Source organism: Falco peregrinus, chromosome 1 (assembly GCF_023634155.1).
Source record: "Falco peregrinus isolate bFalPer1 chromosome 1, bFalPer1.pri, whole genome shotgun sequence".
NCBI classification, from domain to species: Eukaryota; Metazoa; Chordata; class Aves; order Falconiformes; family Falconidae; genus Falco; species Falco peregrinus.
This window is the reverse complement of record NC_073721.1, coordinates 6427183-6447046: the sequence shown is the minus strand read 5'-3', so window position 1 is coordinate 6447046 and position 19864 is coordinate 6427183. Positions and strand designations below refer to the sequence as shown.

Genomic DNA, 19864 nt, shown 5'->3' with positions numbered 1-19864 from the left:
CTTGTAGGGAAACCTGTTTCGGTGTTTGACCACCCTCACAGTGAAAATGTTGTTTCTTATGTTTAAATGCAATTTCCTGCACGTCAGCTTGTGTCTGTTGTCTCTCCTCCTTTTACTGGCTCCCGCTGAGGAGTCTGGCTCTACCTCCCCCAGCACAGGGCTTTGCAGTTCCCTGTGTTGGACTTCAGGAGATTAATGTTGGCTGTTGATAGAACCGTCTCATTCGATGCTAGTGGATTTCACGTCAACTGGCTGAAAAACAAACATGATAAAAATTAATCAATTGAATAACACGGTGGCTGGAGAGATGATTAAAGTTACAATTTGATGTTGGATTGGATAGGTTCATGGGAATAAAATCAATTAAAAAATTATCATTTTCTGTATAAAAGTGCTGTACTAGCAACAAAATAAATGAAATACTTATGTGACTATTTTTGTAGCTGCAATTCAGTTACTTATATTAATTTGAAAAGTTGAATTTTGGCTAAATTGTGCCATTGATTATTTATTTATTTATTTATTTATTTCTAATAGGAATCTTTATCGATTCCAGAGGTTCCCTTTTGCAAGGTAAAAACAAGGTTTGAAGGAATTATGTTGTGGTAACGTCTCAGTTTGCTTTGTACAGCTTCCAGAGTGAATGTTAACATCATGCTGTGTAAGCTCGTATTTCTTGTGTGTGCTTTTCGTTGTTGATTGTGGTTTTTGGTTTTTTGTTTTTTTTTTTTCTTCTCTGTATTATATTGCCTGAAAGAGAGTTGTAGTGATTACTGTTGAATACTGCTGAAGAAATCAGAGAGTTCAGTCGGAAATCTGAAATGAAGCCTATAATCAGACTGTGTGGTTGTTGGAACAATAACAGTGACCGTTACATCATATGTTTTTTAATTATCTCCTTGATGAACGAAGGCGTCTCAATAAGTTTGAGAGAACAGTGGCCTTTTAGAAGTGAAGAAGAAAATTATTTTCTCTGCCTTTCAAAGTATAGTTCAGACTTACCTTACAGTCCTCGTAGACAAGATGGTAAATTATATGTAAACAGTCAACTTTTATGTATTGGTTGACCCCATTTTTATAAGGAATTCATGTTTTTCAAAAAAATGGTTCCTTTCACTGTTTATTTTTAATAAATTGCACTTTTAATGAAAATAAGACCTAGGTAGTAATCTGTCACTGCTAATTGTCACTGATGTTTGCCGTGGCCAGATTTGCAAGGTTGTGTCAGTTCTAACATCATGAAGAATTGATTTTTCACAGTGTCATTTTTCATGATGAGCCTTTGCAGGTATAAACTCATGGCAAATCAAAGTAAACATCCACTTCCAACATAGGGCATAATCTTGCTCTGATCAAAATCAATACCAGAACTGAATTGCCTGAGAATTCTAATCTATTAATAGTCATGATTACTACATCAGAGAAGTCATCAACAAACAGGGTTAATGGACCAAGTGACCAAGGAATTAGGATCTTAATACCTACTGTGTACTTTAATAAATTGTTATGAAAACATTGCTAGTGGAGCATGTTACACATTGTAGATTCTGTTTATATTAAAAGCAGGGTATGCACATTGCAAGAGTACTGGATATGAGGTCATTTGTGCTTGTTTGTTGGAAGAAAGAGCAGTGTCTCTAGGAAAGGAAGTACAAACAGCAACAGGAAAAAAGCAATTGGTTACTGTTTTCTGCTGGCGTAATAAATGAGATTACATCTTCAGACCAGCCCTGAATAGTAATTTCCTACTTTAATTGTCAGATTCCATTAGGAATACAGCAGTAATTATTCAATCCGTTGTAACAAGCTTAAGAATATACAAGAAAATTCTGCAGAGATCCCCCAGCCCTGTCTTCGAGTAAGGAGAGAGGAATCCCAGCTGACTATTCTTGCTGCATTAACGTCTCTTCCTTTGTGAGTAAGATCAGCCCCCACATCCTACAGATGTTAAGAACATGCATGCCTTTCCCTCCAGCGTCCAGGTATTTCCTGGAAGCGAAGTTCTGTATAGCTCCTTAGGACTGCTCTTCAGTAAGGCTCCTCACAGAACGAGAGTCTCGGCTGGAAAGCTAATGCTGCTGTCGGTATTTGCATTTCATGATTGTCATTGAATGCAGGTGGCAGTAGGGGAAATGGCCATGAGTATCGCCAACTCATCCCTTACAGAGCATCCTATCTCCTCCAGGAACGGCAGCATACTCACCTTTAGAGGCAGTACTCGGGAGATAGTTCCCTTATGCAGAATAGAGATGAATGCTGAAGGTCTGTGCCCCGCTCTTTTTCTAGGAGGAATCAACAGCTGATTTCCACAAGCTATCCAGAGTTTGAGTATAGACTGGCTCAGGTGACAGTTTATCAAGCAGCTATTAATGCATATTATTGGGATAAATAAGGTGACTATTTAGCCACTTTTTTTTTTGGTTACAAAAAGGTATAGCCATGCAGGTACGCTATTCATCTTTGTCAATGCTTGCCACTTACCTGTCTGAGACTCTACTCAGTCTTAAGGTGAAAGGCAAGGTCCTTACCTTTCCATCAGTTTCTCTGCAAACAGTAGGCTTCTTTCCAAGCCGTGTAAAAGCTCTTTGCTTCTCACCAGCACCCAGCCTTTTTCATTAAAATGACTAAAAGAACTGAAGCATGAGATGTTACATCTCTCCGCTGTCTAGCAAAATTCAGCAGACCTTCTTGGAGAAAAGCAGAAAGTAATGTGATTCTTCATGGTAACATGTTATTTAGCAATACAAAGTACTGCACGAAAAATCAGAAAGTACCAGGTAAGCCTGTTGCTTTCTTGATCTCAGGACTGTGGTTTGCTGACTTGCAGTCCACTGTAATTTGTGACTGACGTAGGATACTAAAGAAGAGGTGGTGGGGGCTTGTTACTTGGTTTTGCTTTTCCTACTCAGGAGACCAGGTCATACCAGGCACTCGAGTAGAGTGAGACTTCAGAGGAAAGTAAGAAAAAACATGAAATCATCTTGAATCCTGGGTCATTAATGAGGAATAGAATGAATGACTCCGTGAGTCAACATGCTTCTTCCTCAAGAGCTGGAGAGCTGAAGTTAAAAAGTGAGCTGGGATTATAAGCAAATCTCTGAGCCTAGCTTCGATAAATCAGTTTTCCCAGCAGCTATTGCTGTTTCTTGGTTATTGTAGCTGTTCACTTTGCGTTCATCTGTGTAGGGAATAATTTTAATTACCTTTTGGTCTAATTCTTCCTTTTCTTTTACCTAACTTTAGCATTTTGGGTAAAATTCACAATCTAGGATCAAGTTATATGCTTGATTTCACCGCCTGCAGAAGACTTCGTTGTGATGTTGTAGACTTCAGCAGTATGTAAAGCTAAGACCATTGTTCTTCTGAGTGACCTTTTCAGTTGAGAGGGCTTTGAGTTACACTAGAGATCTAAGGATCAATTTTCATCTGTGAGCAGCAGTGACAGCTCTTCTCTGGAGCAAAATGGGTCAGAAACCTCAAGACTAATTTGAAAATGGATGGCTCTCAACTTAACTCAGACCGAGGAGGCTGGCTCATCAATTTCTGACCATCTTTAAAGGAAGAAGTCTCATTACAGCACTGGCAAATATGGAGATTCCTTGAAACTACCATTGCAGCATCGCGCTGACAGCATGCCCCCAAATCTGTTTGATATGCTTTTGTGTAGCATTTCTGTTAAGAACAAACCAAACGTAGAGATGTTTCTAAACCAGAAGTGTTGTTAGCTCTTCCTCAGTAATATATTCTTCAGCATAGAGCTTTCTTTTTAAGGTAGGTAAACTCAACAGTGGGCAGTTTTAGGCAGCACTTGGGAGGTAAGAGAAGCTTGGCTACTGCACTGTATATGAGAAGCAGGTAGATGGCCAATGAAAACCATATCTGGCTTGCATATTTACTGTATTCACTGCATAAACATGTGTCTTTGCTCTCTTCTAACTTTAATGTCAGGTCAGACCCTGGCCTTGTGAAGGATAACCCTTCCTCCTCCTCTGCAAAGAGGAAAATAGGGAATCATAGGTCTAGTCAGAATTCTTATTTTGAGAACTAGAAGCTGGTGTTTGTGTATGAATTTACCCCCAGTCCTGTCAGCTGTGAAACATTTTGGCCAAGTTTGATCAGGAATGACTGCTAGAAGCAGTTCTTATTCTGCTTATCTCAATAGGGTAATTTTCGACATCTGTAGAGTGTGAGGGTAGGGCTTTCTGTGGCAGCAGTTTCATGCTGGTCAGGCATACGCTGTGAAGACAGTGTTGACAGTCCCCTCTTGTAGCACTGTTTCGCGTCACGCTGTGGTCTTCGAGCCCACGGTAAGGATAAGCCAGATTATGTGTGAGAGTGCTCTTATGTGTGAGAGTGCTCTGCCTAGACTTGAGCCACTTGCAAGGAAGGAAGACTGATCATTCTGTTCCCATGGGGACTGTGAATCTGTATAGAGGGTGATCAACTTCATGAGTTGGGGGTGTGTGTTTTCCACTCTACAAGAGCTAGTTGTGACCAGTCTCCAAATACTACTTGTTGACTCAGACCCCTTCTGAGCAGCAAGAGTGAGAGAGCTGACTCACATAAGTACATGTTCTTGTACTGCAAATAACTGAATCAATCCAGAATTATTTCAGTAAGAGTATCAACTACAACTCTACTGTAAGCAAAAGAAAAATAAATCAATAAAAACCTTGAAATTAAATTATAAAGTTAAAATGCTAGGCACCTTTCTTTAGAGGCTGCTGACTGATTTATCAAATTGCAGAAATCTCAATCATAAATATTTCTAAAAACATTAATTTAGGTCTCTTGAAAACAAAGGGATATTAAGTCTCTTGAGATAAAAGCTATGAGATAAATGCAGGAAATCAAGCATACTGTTTATGCCAGAAAGACAAAAATACAGAACATCTGCAGAAAGCCTCATTTGGATTTTGCTATTACTGTCAGCTCAATGTAGAAAGCACCAGCTATTACAGAGAAGTAAGTAGGTAATTTTTTTTCCCTCCCATCTGCAGAGGACTGAGCAAATAATGAAGTCAGTGTTTTATCAAATGAAACCTACACAAAAAATGCTTATGCAAAATATTTTTAAAACTAATACTGCTTTGTTGCAATCAACTGATTTCCCTGGTGATTTTATCTTGAGACTTTCAGTTTCTGCTTCTTTCAGTCTGAACTGAGGCAGTGGGTTTAGAAGTCTCTTTGTCTAGGGTTCCTACGTTCTGTTTAAACAACCAGAAAGTTTTGGAGAATCAGTATGTTGGAAAAGTGTCTGATCATGTTGGAAGCCAATGTAAGTTGGACTCATGGGTGAAACTGACAGTGCATCATAGCATAGGGGATCTTTTTTAAAAAAAAGAAAAATCACTTGCAGGGGAGGAGGGGGGACTGAAAAAAAGTCTTTGGATAATGTTACTGAGGGAAATAATCAAAAACAGAAATCAGAATTGTTGGCCAGATGGTTTTTATGTCATAGCATTTCCAGAGACAGTCAGGTCTAAATATGATTTGTGCTGGTGAGAGGTGCTCAGGGATGCAAGAAGTTCTCTGTTACATGATTAGTCGTTTTATTCTTCATTGTATTAGCCTGACCCCTTTGCTGTTCTCTTTTCCCTGGTATCCAGTGATAGGATGCATGGGAATGGTTCAAAGCTGCACCAGGGGAGGTTCGGACTGGATGTTAGGAAGCAATTCTTTACCAAGAGGGTGGTCAAACACTGGAAAAGGCTTCCCAGGGAGGTGGTCGATGCCCCAAACCTGTCAGCGTTTAAGAGGCATTTGGGCAATGCCCTTAACAACACGATTTAACTTTTGGTCAGCCCTGAAGTGGTCAGGCAGTTGGAGTAGATGATCAGTGTAGGTCCCTTCCAACTGAAAATACGTTATGCCATTCTGTTCTCAGTCTTCCCCGCTGTTCCTGTTTTCTTTCATTACTTGCTTGACATCGGTAAGTTTGTGTGCGTGAACACAGCAAGATCCTAGAAAATCAGAACTACTAGATGCAGTAAATAACAAAAAAGTCTAAAGGCAAGGGTTAAAAGGTATGTTATCAAGCAACAGAATTAGTATATCACTTTCTGGAATTGTTTAGTAGGGCAGGAGGCTAGAGTCTGAATGAGAAGAGAGTATCACTGTATCCAGAGAACGCCTGTTGCTGTAGGGTAGGTAATGGGTAGGAGTTAAATATGAGGAGTGGGAGTGTAATTTGGATGTGTCTATTTATGGGTCTGGCTTTAATTCTGTTACCAAAAAACGTTGTATGGCATACCTTGGAAATGCCTATTTATCTGCACCAATTCTAGTCTTGATAACTGGTTCACATACCAATATCTGCATTTGTTTGGATGTGTCCCAGTCCAACTAGTTAAACTCTGCTTATTTGGGCAGAAGGTGTTCTCAAGATTACTCCTAAAATAGTTTTCTGTCCAGCCTGCTCCTTGGGTTTGGGGGAAGGAGAGAGAAATGTCTTGGTTCCCGCCGCCCCCGCTATAAAACAGTTATCTATATATTAGACAGTCAGACTAGGTGTCTACTCGGTGTGAGTTGTCATCTTAGCCTGGTGAGGACTACTACAGCAGTTCACAAAAGCAATAGCCCCTCTGCTGTTGACTAGCTGATTGTATTAATAAAATAAAAAAAATAATATTTTCTCTCTTTCTCCACAACAAACTGTTCCTCTCAGTGCTTGTCACTGCCTAGTGCGTTATCGTTGTATTGCTCCCAAGGAGTTGCCTTCTCTGACGACATCAGAGCTGATTATGCAGTTCATGCTTGCGCCAGTTTTGCTTGATGAAGCACTAATTAAGCGAATGTATTTGTGGTGTGCCTTGCTGTGTCACTAAAAATCAAAAAGGAGGCTGGGAAGTATTATGTCTTTAGAGTGAAAGGACAGCTAGCTTAGCTCCTCCTCCTCTTTTTCACGAAATAATTGAAATTAGTCAGTTGTAAAAATGAAAATATTTTTACAATTTAAAAGGCATTAATTTGTTTGAAAAATTAAAAATATTTATGTGCTTCAGAGTGAAGAAATTACTGAATTTCGATAGAATTGTTTGCTATCCTATGATAATTTATATAAAATATTACCACAGTACATGTAATTATAGTTGGGTATCTAAATTTGAACTGTTAATTATCTTTAGCTAGCAATTTCATGGAGGATAATCATATTTCCTTCAGTTGAAAGTGAACATTTTAAGTAACAGATGAGCTATAAGCCACAGGTTTTTGGCAGTAATTGCTGCTGCTCCCCTATTTTCAAGATAAATCTCTTAATTAACAGTTGTATGGCAGTGTCTCCCTCAAATATTTCATCCTGTTAAAGAAGAATCCAGGGGAATAAGGAATGGATTTCTTAGATATGCAAGGAAAAAAATACAATCTCCTGTGGGGTTTGTTGACTTTTTAATTCAAACTGTAAATATACTCAGGAATGGTTGTGTTTAATGCTTTTACCTCTTCTCTGACATATTTACCTCTCGGTACTCAATAACAAAGGCTGTTTGAATTCATGAGGGACTTGTGAGATGAACTCTTTAAAGTTTAGTTTTCAGGCTCTAATAATAAATCAACTCTTGCTAGTCTGTTAGAGGTTCAGATTATGTATAGGCGTCAAGCACACCTCCGGAAGACTGTTTTTTTTCTGAATTTATAAAAAATGTGGGGGTTTATTACATGATATTTCAATGTAAAGCAGTAGTTCCTCACTGGTATTTATCCTGCCTAGCAAACATGTTCTATGCATCGTCTTTTACACTGTAGCATTTAACACAATAAGAATTATTTGTTATGGTAGTAAATGGTAATATATTTTCTCCTTTTCTCTGCTTGATTAAAGAGATTAATCCCAGTTCTAGGGTGTACTCCAAAGGGACAGATAGCAACTTTATTTTTGCTCTCTTCAGAGGATCTAGACTGCATTGGAAACGAAGCTACCCACTTTCCAGTCCTGATTCTCTCAAGACGGTTAAAGTTTCTCTCGAGGGAGTTATTTACAAGTTTGGAGTGTGCATGAAATTCAGTATATGATAATGCGCAGCCACTTTCCTCTTGATGTTCTCACTTTGCTACATAAAGTGTGACTGAAGAAGGCTTCAGATTGCTTGCCTTTTTTTTTTTTTTCCCCTCAAACCCTTCTTCTTTACACGACCCCCCCCAATGATAAGTTCCTCTTGCGAATGGTGGATGGATCAGGCTTCATTGCTTTGCACTTTGCAGTGTAGCAGGAATAAATAACATTTTCCTATTCCTGCTGGGTCTCACAGCATGAAAAGAGAAGTAGAGATCTTCTATATAACCCTACTGCTCTGGATGTACATAATCTTGGGGTTTCCTTTGTTTCTTTTTGAAATATTTTGGGGGATTATTTGCAGGCAGTACTAACGCTAGTAGAATCCAGCAAACTCCTTGACACTGCCTACCATGCTGCATTGTGTGTTTGACAGAATCATTCTGATCCTCCATCAGATGATTGGAAAAAGTTTCTTTCCATCAAGGTCGTCTTCAACATGTCTTTTAACTGCATTTTACATGCTCCTCTGTATGCTTCTGCAATTCACTTCAAACAAATTTTAAATTAAATGCGCATCCCTGAAAGACTGATACAAATACTTAGCATGGTGAATAGAAGGACATGGAGTTGAGCAGGATGTGATCCGTTATCAAGGATACTACTGATGACATATGTATAGCAAAGCAGGAAGTAAGAAGTTGCCCGGGTCCAATGTGTGGGACTTGGTATATTCCAACATTGAACTGGAAAGAAAAAATTGCGCTAGACAGGGATTATTTGTAGCTAGGTATCTCATAAATCCCCCTATGGCAATGAAATGAAGAGCTGATGGTCTAAAACTTGTGGTTATATAGTGTATTGATACCGAGATCTAGCAGAAAGAGAAATTTATTCTCTGGTTATTGATAATTGACAGGGTAGTAGCTGTTTAATTAGTTCTGACCTGTTTGAATTAACCTGGCAACTCTTATCTCTTTTTTTTTTTTTTTTTTTTTTTCTTTTTTTTTTTTTTTCTCTAGAAACTAGAGGTATGGTATCAGGACTTTATTGCATAAAGGGATGCACATCAAATCTAACAAAAAATAATTCAGTCAACACTTGGTGTTCCTGATACCTGTAAGGAGGAGAGTATATTAGCCAGGGACCACACTAGAGCAGCACCATCATGGGTGTGTTCAAGGACCAGTTGCATCCTGATGTCATTCTGTCCTAGGTTTAAATCTGATACAAGTTCATTAGGTGGACCCAATTCACCAAGTGTAATTGAGAAGCGTGATGATTTTGGCAGTGTGTAAAGAGTAAAAAACACACCAGGCAGAGAAAAGCCGTCTTTCTGCTCTGACACAGTTGTGTGAGCAGGGCTGAGTTTACAAGACAGCCTCTTGTAGCTTGCGTTAATGCTCAGGCTGCTTGGATTTGTGCGTGAATGCTGACCCCTTCTCCTCAAAGTGACTCCAGGATCAGAGCCCTTTTAGGCTTGTCTTTATTGTGATCTCAGAGAAGGGGTGTGTGTGTGTGTTCAAGGTTTCTGTCAGCAGAAATGGCAAAGCAGGCTATGAACAGGTTCACTTTTAAGACTTTTTGTAAATGGCGTCATTAGCTGAACAAATCAGAACTTAGTTCTTATGTTTTGGTAGCAATGAGATGCACGCTGAGACCACTTTAGATATTTCAAGTGTAATGAGGTATCTTGAAGGGTGCATGAAAATAAAATATGTCAGGAAAAAACAAAAGAAGTTCAGGAGAATTCACTGTGACGGTCCTGCAAAAAACCCCTAATGAATAATGCTCTAATTACTTGCGTTTCAGATAATACAGGTCTATTTTTATTCTAACATGTCTCTGTCTCCAATATCTCCTTGTTTCCCCAAGTCCGTGCATACATTTGTGATTTTGTGATGTACTTTTCAGGTTGCTTCTGCTGAACTGTTCCTCTTTTTGAAAAGAAATTAATAAAGTTAAGCCAAAGGGAAGGTGATTGACTATCCCACTTGAAAAAAAAAAAAAATTGCCTGTGATAATAAGCTCTAAACGTTCTCTGGGAATTGTACTTCTATAAAATGCTCTTTGAATTGAATTTCAGCATTAAAATTTATGCAACCATTTGGTATCATACTTTTTCCTTCAGGAAAGATAAATATTTCAGTCTTTGAACAGTGTGAAACTGAAAACGTTCACCATAGCCTTAGCTAAAATTGCAGTAGGCTGCTGTGCAATTCCAGTGATGAATAGTATGTGTTTGCATTTGGAAAATATACAGTAATCACTGCAAGCATAAAGCATTACAGACAAAGAGATGGATCATTTTCTCTGATTGTTACATAGGCTGTCTGAGTGGTTGTTTTGCAGTTTCATAATTTGTTGCCATTTAAATAAGTTGAGAATTTTTTCTTCAGCTCAAAAACTGCTTAGTGTAAAGAAGACATGGATTGTGTGCTTAGCAAAGCATCCGTTAAAGCTTGAGAAGCTGAAGGTCCTCATGGGGTAGTTTAATTTCCAGAAAACACCCACAAAAGCAATTACATTTTTAATGAATAATTTACTTGGGGTGCTTTAGATCAGATTCTTGTTCACGGTTTCTCACATTAGGCATTTCAACGTGGTAAGTGGTTTGGTCCATACAGTTAGGTTTTTTAATTCACCTAGATCCCCTGGCTAGAGAAAACTGGATGTCAGGATGGAGTCTGCAGCGTCTCCAGATGCTACCATCTGCCTTATTTCTTCTGTAATATTTTTTTTTTTTTTTTAAAGAAGGTGATAGAAGCAAACTGAAAGATTGAGTCTTATGTAGTTTTATTTATTCCAATAATGATAATGCCTGGGAGGATGCTGGTTTTTGACATGCTTCAAGTGCCACTATGGTACAGTTTTAAAATGTGCTTTCCAGTAGCAGTTCCAGATACATACACACAACAAGTTGAAAGGCACTCTCTTAAGTTGGTAATTCCTAAACCACTAGGATATAAAGGTCAACAACACTTTTTTGTCTTCACACAGAAGTCTACAGCTATCTAGTTAGTTCTAAAACCCTACTCAATTGGGGGTTTTTTTGGCTCTTCCATTTTTTTACCCCCTACTGGTTGCTCATTCATCAGAACTGCAAGGCTTGGACCGGGTACCTTTACAGAGTGCCGTTATCCCCTGCAGGTTTTTCCATGGTGGCAAGGTTCTGCACCCTTTGATGCAACTGCAGGATGAGGAGTTAGTACATAGACTCTGTGTGCAGAAGATATGCCAGGTTTTCATTTTTTTCTGTTAAGTATTTTGCTCGTGTCGTTGCTGTAACAGTAAATAAACATGCTCAGATACCCCCTTTTGCTTCTACCTCAGTAGGTGCTTGTAACAGAGTGCATCAATTCTGCCTGTGCTTGATTGTTGCAAGTGGGAGCAGCAGTTCTTGTAGGAAAACTGTTGGAGAGCCTTTAGTGATTTTTTTGCCTACATAGCAGTGTTCATATTTCTCTTTCTATTGTAAGCGTTGTACTGAATCTGATCCTCAGATGAAGGTGGCCCATGATGATGGTGGTTTACCATTTTATCATGGTTTTGTCAGAACTTCACCAGGTGGCTGGCGTTACAAGTCCTCTTGCATCCAAGATAATTCTGCTCCTCTGTCTTCAGAGTATTTCTCTGAAAATTATACTTTATTGAAACTCATTCTGGTGCTAAGTGGATCATACTTACTGGTGTGATATGTAGAAGGTCAGATGGAAAGGTCAGCTGGTCCCTTCTGGCTGCCAGCTGTGAACTTTTGAAGACTCCTTATTCAGCAAGCAAAGTAGGCAGCGTTATCTGCAGGGAACAAACCCAGCACACTTTGTGAACTGGACCGACCTAGAGTGGTGGCTTCAAGTTGATTGATCCAATGTGTAACTGGTATTCAAAGGTCTCATTCCGAGAGTGGGAATAGGGGATTCATTTTGATGGGCAGACAAAGACAGTGTGCTTGCTCTCTACTGCCCTGCAGGCTTGGGCCGTATGACAGAACTTGCAGTACAGTCTCTGAATGGTTTATACCCGTGTTGCAAACAGAATCAGACACCTGTGACTGGTAGGTCTACAGAACCAGGAGGCTTACGTTACAGAAAAGTGAAACAGCTAGAACAGGCGTAAAAAAAGGGAACGGAAATCATTTTGATTTTTCACAATCTGACGTTTATTTATGACTAGATACCATGACTATCTAGGTACTGTTAATATTATCTGGAGAGTGGGTATGCATTATTAAAGATTCTTTGTAGATTATGGTTTGAAATAAAGCCATACAAATAAAGCAACATGCATTATGAATCTCAGCTGCCTTCAGAATCTGTTCAGAAAGGTATAAAGATTTGCAAATCCAGGATTTTTACTGGTGTTTAAATAACCCTGTTGGCCCTAAACCAGTTACCTGGTGCTATCAGTAGAACAGGAAATGGAGTAAACAATAACGGGACAAATCGAGTGCCGCTTAAGGTGTTTTCCTCTAATTTCAAGTATTTTATCCCATTGAAGTTAGCTCATAGCACCTGTTCCTGTAAGACTTAAATTTTCCCTTTTCAGACCAAAATTCCCTTCATCTGTCTTCATTTCTTAAGAAACCATCGCTGCCTGATTTAAAGGGAACAGCTCAGTAACAGCTTTCAGCGGCAGAGGGAGAACCGTGAGGCAGCACAAGCCTTGAGCTAGGGCACAGACCCTGGTGCTCCAGGAGCCAGGTTTCATCCTTGACTGAGCAAATCCCTTCTGCTCTCTGCACTTCACCTTGCCTCCTTTGCCTTCGTATCTTTAGTTGCTAAGCTTCGTGGGACGGTGTCCTCTCTGTGTGTTTCCATAGCACTTAGAACAATGATAACCTTGTCTCAGCTGCGATCTTGCAGAGATGCTACAAAGCAAATATTCCATTTTCAGTCTTTCAACGCATTTGCAAACTCTGCAGCGTTTTCTCAAGCCCTGACAGAACATGCGGCTTGTCTCGGGAGAGGTTATCCTGAGTTCAGCAACTGGTAGTGTCAGGGCTTTGATTTGAGTTAGGTACAGCAATAGTTTAAAATATCTGATTGCTTTATACTGTGTGATTCATTCCTTTCTCCTCTTCCAACACTTAAAATCAATTTTTTGTCTGAAATTTACCAAAAAAAAAAAATGTGTCTGAAATTTACATCAACCTCTATCTTGAGTTAACACTGTTTTAAACTAAATCAGACTGCTTGTCTTATTTTCATTTCTTTCAATGTCTCTGAAGAGGTCTGCTTGGTGTTGTATGTTGTTCTTGCCTTTATATAAACAGAGCTTGAATTTCTAATGATCTAGGAAGAAACCACCTTCGCAGAAGTATTTGTGTAGATAAGAAGCATTGCTTTGCTGATTCTTTGGAATCTTTCTTACGCAGAATGCTAATTTTTATTATAACATTAGGCAGTATGTAATACGTTAGGGCATGTGGTGTGTGCATGTGTGTGTTTCCGTTTTCTTTGTGATAAATTGAGGTACCGACTCTAGCTGGTGCAGAAAAAAATGCTCAGGTATATTTCACTGATCGACCAATTCTTCAGTGTAAGTATTGCCTATAGGCCCAGGATTCCTGAAGAGTCAATTGTTTTCCTTAATGTTATTGACCGGCATCATTTTCAAAATAGAGCCATCAGGCAGAGTTGCCTGCATGGAGTGCACAACAATCGAGTTGTCTTGAAATATATAGTTACCTTTATAATGGGTACTCCCACATCCCGGAGTGTTTCGCTCTTAATTCCACGTTCTTTTCTGCTGACTCTGCACACACTGGGGCTGTTGGGCCAAGCAGCTCTTTCTGGATGTGCACGCTGCAGGGTGAGGGAAGTCAATCTTACAATATTGCAGTGTAAAGCTGCTCTGCAGAACACTAGTTTCATAGCCACAAGCTAGAGCATCGTTATATTACTTTTCCATCTTAGATTAGGCGTAAGTTCCCCTGGAGGAGTGTTGGCGAGTCTCTTTTCTACCTGAACTTTAGCTTAGAGGAACACATCAACCATCTAAGGCAAAATCTGCCTTTACGTCTGGTGCAAGTGTAGATCCTGCTGAACTTCCCTATTCATTCATAAGCACCTCCTTCTGGAAATGTGGCAGATCCTGAAAAAAACCAAATTCTGGGGCAATAATTTTTAAGAAAATATCACAAGTTTTGCTCTAAAGCCCATTTAGCTCAATCTGCTGCGGCTGTCCAACACACTGACAAGTGCTAGCAAAATTGCCTGGCAAATGCTAGTAATCCTGCGTAGGAGTCTGTGGAGCTGAACACCTACTCTATAGTTTGGGCAGTATTTCTTTAAGCCCTTTAAATTGCTAGGCGGTGTAGATTGCCTGAAAATGAAGCCACAAAGCACTTGATGCTTCTGCCTGGAAATACTGTCTTCAGATTCCAGTTCTCCTTCTTCTAAAGATCTAAAAAAATAATAAACTGAGATAGAAAATGGAAATATGAAAATAAAACTAATTTTTCAGAGGAAGTATTTGGACGTATTCATTCCAGGATTGCACTTGATATTGAATATCAAAGACAGAGTTTTACTCACTCCATTTACTCAACTGGAAGATGGAACAACGCAGAGTAGCCCTGTCCTTGCAGTCTCAGGTAAGTTTAGACGTGTTTCTAGTTTCAAAGGTCTGCAGAATGGACAACCCCTATGTCTCCTCACACAGATGCAAATGTGTGTTGTTAACCATCAAAAAAACCCTATAAAGAGCTGCAGATCTTTGGTGCAGATGCCACCAAAATTATTTAGTGCCACAGGGAGAGCACAAAAGAGAGCAGTGTTGTCTTGTCATATTCCAGTGGCTAATCTAACAAATGTGAGAGGCACAAGACTGGAAAGAAGAAGAAACGTTTATTTGTTTTAGGTGTGTCAGCCTACCCTGGGTTCTAAGAGTTGGAGAGGATATTTGCAAAGGGAGGGCGTATTCCAGTTTTCTGAGCTATGTTGTCTCATAGATTTATGTCTTCTGTGGTGGCTGTAGCCTGGTGCTCTGACTGTGCATCTCACAGCCTGTTTCTGTGTACGACATGCTACTCTTTGGAAAATACAGTCATTTCAAGAATACCGTGATGTAGAAATGTCAGAAGAAATTATTTTTTGTCTGATAGATAGTCTGAAAGTTAAAGCAAGTTTATTTGACTCTCAAAGGTCTGTACACAAGAAGGTAACTCAGTCTGCAAGAAATCTTCTATTTATTCAGGATTGTTCATTATATTTTAAGGTTTGCCTCCCACTGTCTTCTGACAAGTACAGAATCAGCACTGGTTGAAAAAGCATCTAGGAAACAATATCTGTGGTACAGTGGTTTGATGGCTAATCAGCATTCTGTCTTGCTCTGCCACAGCCAGTCTGAAGAAGTGATTTATCTGTGTGTTTGAAGATGAAATGCAAATCTTCAGTAATTGCATTCAAACAGCTGTGTAGTATAAACTTGCAAAACCACATCATTGTACTGTCAGCTAAAATTGACCATCCCATAGATTTATCAGCAGAACACAAATAATTACTTTATCACATCTAGCACTGGAGAACATGAGGAGAAGGGCATTTGAAAAGCCCTAGCAGGAGATTTGAAAAAAGATGCCTGTCCGACTCAGCACTGATGGCGATTTTACCATTAAGTTCACTCATATCAGAACAGAATTATGTATTATGAATGGACCTATGACCTCTTATAGAGGTGCTTAGATACCACAAACATGAAAAGTATAAAGGTAGTCAGAAAAAGGATTTCAAATGCTTGGATAAATATAATCTTGCTATCTGTGGTTTATGTGCTTATGTTCTATTTTGATCTCTGCAGTCAGCAGAAAATTTGAGTATGCTATCTGTGGAGAAAATAGATGTCTTTCACAGAGGCACATGTTCAGCCACAGCACTAACTTTCCTACAGCCAAAACTAAAAATCAAACATTTTTTACAAAAATTAAAAATGCATATAAAAATAAAGAAATCCATCCAGTGTCTCTCTGGAAGGTGAACAGCTGCAAGAGCAAAGAAGTTCATTATAGAAACTTGGAGCCTGAGTTCTGTCATCACTGCCAGTTGTGCATGTTCTTTAGAAATAGGATAATGGAACCTAAAAATCTCATTTAAGTGTAATTCAGTGGCAGTCCAAAGTGAATCCTTTTCTGCTTTGAACCTCAGCTTTTTAGAATAGCTCTAAAATCAGGAAAGATGTGCTAAAGGTTAAGCATGAAAGGACTTTTGTGACTCAAGTTAAAAATTTGCCTACATTTTTAATGTGCAAATAAAATCAGGGATTCTTTCCACAGCTGATGTCTCCCCCAGAGGAAAAAGGTAAATTGCTAAAGGGAAAAAAAATAAATTGTTGTTGGATAGATGAATGTCTAGAGGTACCACTGTATTTGCAGACATGTCAGATGACGTGAAAGCTGAGTATCTATGAGAAGGAAGTTCCTTTGCTTCGCAGTGTTCGCTTGCCTGATTCCTTGCATTGCACATAGGTAACACTGCTGCTGTGGAAAACATACGTATGTCATGGATCTTGTGGGACACTACCCTTTCCCATTCAGCCCCAAAGAACAGTGTTTTTTTTTAAGTTTGTAAGCATGATTTCTGTAATAAAAAAACCAAACCAAAACAAAACAGCCCCCTCACAAAAAAACCAAAAAATAAACCCAAACCAAACCAAGAAAACTCTCTACCTAGGCTATTTGCTACATCCCTTTTAAAATACTCGGTTATAACAGCATTGTTATATGGTTACATGGGAATCGCTGTTTAAATTGTGAAACTCCCTTGATTTTTTTTCAGATGGGTCTTCTCAACTTACCTTAGCTCCTAATATCACCCTAGAAAATCCAAGACTTTTCTGCAGTAGAAGGATCCTGCTGTCACATCCTAAAGGATCTTAAGGGATAGTGTTAACGACAAAATACTGTAATTATGTGTTTCTCTTTCAGTTGCATTTTCAGGCCTTGGCTTTACCACGTTCTACTTAGCCGGAAAGTTACACTGCTTCACGGAAAACGGCCGGGGGAAGAGCTGGAGGCTTTGTGCAGCAATTCTCCCACTCTACTGTGCCATGATGATCGCCCTGTCACGTATGTGTGATTACAAACATCACTGGCAAGGTGAGTTACAGTGATACTTTTTTCTAAGGTTTTGGGGTTTTTTTTAGTAGCCTTGTATTGCTTTGATTCTATTTTTTTTTTTGGGGGGGGGGGTGTGATTAAATCACAGGAATTAAAAAACAATAGTATGCTATAGATTTTCCTTGCTCCTGGATCGATGTTGAGGGTTTCAACGTCTGAAAATACTTCAGGGGCCCTTTATTGCTCTATATTTTTATATAGACAATGTACATTATCATATTTATATACAAATCTAAGTTTGTGGGGTTTTTTTACATCATTTTTTTACAAATGTACACCAGTGCCATAGCTCTCCTGGATGGATCGATCCAGCTGTAGGCTGGATCTGGCCCTCAGGGTAGCTCTCTCATGTGGCTTAGTCCTTCCCACTGCTTTTCTGGGTATCTGCTATGTACCTGTTGGGTACATGAGTGACTGCTCATATGTGGTTGCATGTGCATTAGACTAGACTGAAGCATCTGTGTGTAGCTACTCATTGCAAACATGCACTCAGCCGTTTGTCTACGTTCTGGTCATTTGATGCACGATTCTATGGTTCTATGATGTAATACACTGTTTTTCATGCAAATCATACTACCTTGGGCATGGGGTGGGTTTATGGCCCCTCCTTGAGAAGAATAGAAACATTGCATACCAAGTTACATAGCACAGGCTGTAACAGATTCTGCCCACACTGAAAACCTTGCTGCAAAATTCGATGTTTTCTGTTTTCTTAATTTTTTTTGGCCACGGTTGTAATTGCTCCCAAGGTGCCCATTCCACACTTTCCAAAGTCAGGAAAGGAAGAAAAATACTTAATCTTCTTGTTACATCCTATTAACAATTATTTTCCATAGTTTTGGACTGCAGATATATCCAGGCTGATGTTTTGTTACACTGACTAGGTGTTAGCGTGATGGATTCAGTATGAATAGTTATTAAATTGTAACTGCAATTAAATGCTGAATGTATTTGGTATGGATGAATAGGTCATTGGAGCAGCGTGCAATGTATTTTTTGATCATAAATTACATCCACAAAGCTAAAGAAACATGCCACACAATCTTAAATCTTATCTTTGCGAGGGAATGACAGTTATTGACAAGGTGGAAGATGGTTTTAAAGACTTAACAGCAGTATTTGATATGTGGGTGAGTTGTACAAAATGTCTGTTCGTGGATGAACCTGCATCCTTAAAAATGACATGTAATGAACAACAGGGGATATTCTTAAGTGAAGCATCAGCAGTCTGAAGGGTGCTTAATCCTACTCTCTTTTTCATTTATTTCTTATTGTCTTTGGTGGAAGCTCTGGATATTCATATTATGTGAGCATTCTCATGTAAATGAGGCATTGTTATAATACAATTTAACTAGAGCAGATACCTTTCAGCAGGTTTCTGAGTGAGGTTGAATTAACTAGCAGTGACCTCACAGCTTCAGGGCTATGCCTCAGCATCCCCGCTTCCCTCCCAGTAGGCACTTCTGGCGTGCAGCGCCAGTCAGACCAGCTGTGTCTCTCACAGGAAAACTGTTGTCTCAGAGTCCTTTAACATTTGGATGTGAGATGTAACTGATGTAGGAGGCTATGCTGTTCATGAACTATGCACTTACATGACAAAGTTAGAATTCTGTGACTTCATTCTGTTACACTAGAGTTATATCATGCCTTACCCTCCCACACCGAGTCTTTCAGACACGGACCTGGTGGACAGTCCGGTCGGTTGCCCACATGGCTTCCCTCCCGTGTCCACAGCCCAACTCACTACTGCCCAGCAGCGTCCACACTTCCACTGTCAGAAACCCCTCCTGGCTCTTAGTTCTTGTACCATTTCTTGACCCTCTTTTTTGCCGCCTTTGCAGGTGCCTTTCTTCAGTCATGTATCCTCCTAAGTAAACCAGCCTGTGATCGCTTTTCCCCGATTTGTCTCCGTATTCCTATCAGAAATACCAGACTTGGTACATCTGATCCTGTTATGTAGGTCATCTTGGCTTTACGCGGTGTTGCTGGTACAGCACTGCTGGGCTGGCAAATTAGACTCTTCTCAAGGTCCCGAGTGCTCCTTTCAATGGTCTGGTTCATACTGGTTACATATTGTTTGCCTGTTTTCTAAGGCTGTGGCAGGACGGGTGGGCCGGGGGTGCGGGGTGCCTGGCAGAGCCCCCTGCCCATCGCTGTCCACCTCAGCCGGGCCGGGCAGCGGGGACACGGCGGGAGGCTCGGGGGCTGGGGTAAGGATGGGGACATCCCTCGGTTACTATTCACGAGCAAAACAAACTCTACTTGGAGAAATTAGTTTAATTTATTACCAATCAAAATCAGGGGGCTGCTGGGGCATCGCTGCTGCGTGGCCAGGGGCCCCTCCTGCCCACTCCTGCCCGTGGGGCTGTGCCCCCTGCGCCACCGCATGCCCCTCTCCGGCTGCAGCTTCTGTCATTCAGCAACTTGTTCCCCTTCTTATGTTATCATGTGTTATGGTGGCTTTGTGATAAAATCTAAACTGTGCTGCTGGGAATGAACAAGGACCATCAATATAACGTCCAAGACTTAACATACTGTAAGTGAAATATGGAGTTGGAGCATCCTCACATTAAAAAGCCATCAAGGAGGCTCAGAATGTTAGTGTTATAAGTACTTTATGATCTCCCTTTACTTTGGCTGGAGAACGTGTAATATTCAAGATCTTTGTGTCAGCACTGGTGAATATTAGGATATTTTATTATATCCTGGTATATATATCATAGTTGTGAATGTATTCACCGCTTTTAAGTCCCTAG

The 19864-nt window shown here is 39.8% G+C and overlaps 1 protein-coding gene across 1 annotated transcript in view; it reads left to right on the top strand.

The window, feature by feature from the left end:
• PLPP4 (phospholipid phosphatase 4) overlaps positions 1-19864 on the top strand; it is a 66099-nt gene that overhangs the window by 40833 nt on the left and 5402 nt on the right. The window contains exon 6 of the mRNA XM_055793626.1: positions 16917-17087. Within this exon, the coding sequence (XP_055649601.1) occupies positions 16917-17087 (171 nt within the window). The remainder of the gene's footprint in view (positions 1-16916; positions 17088-19864) is intronic.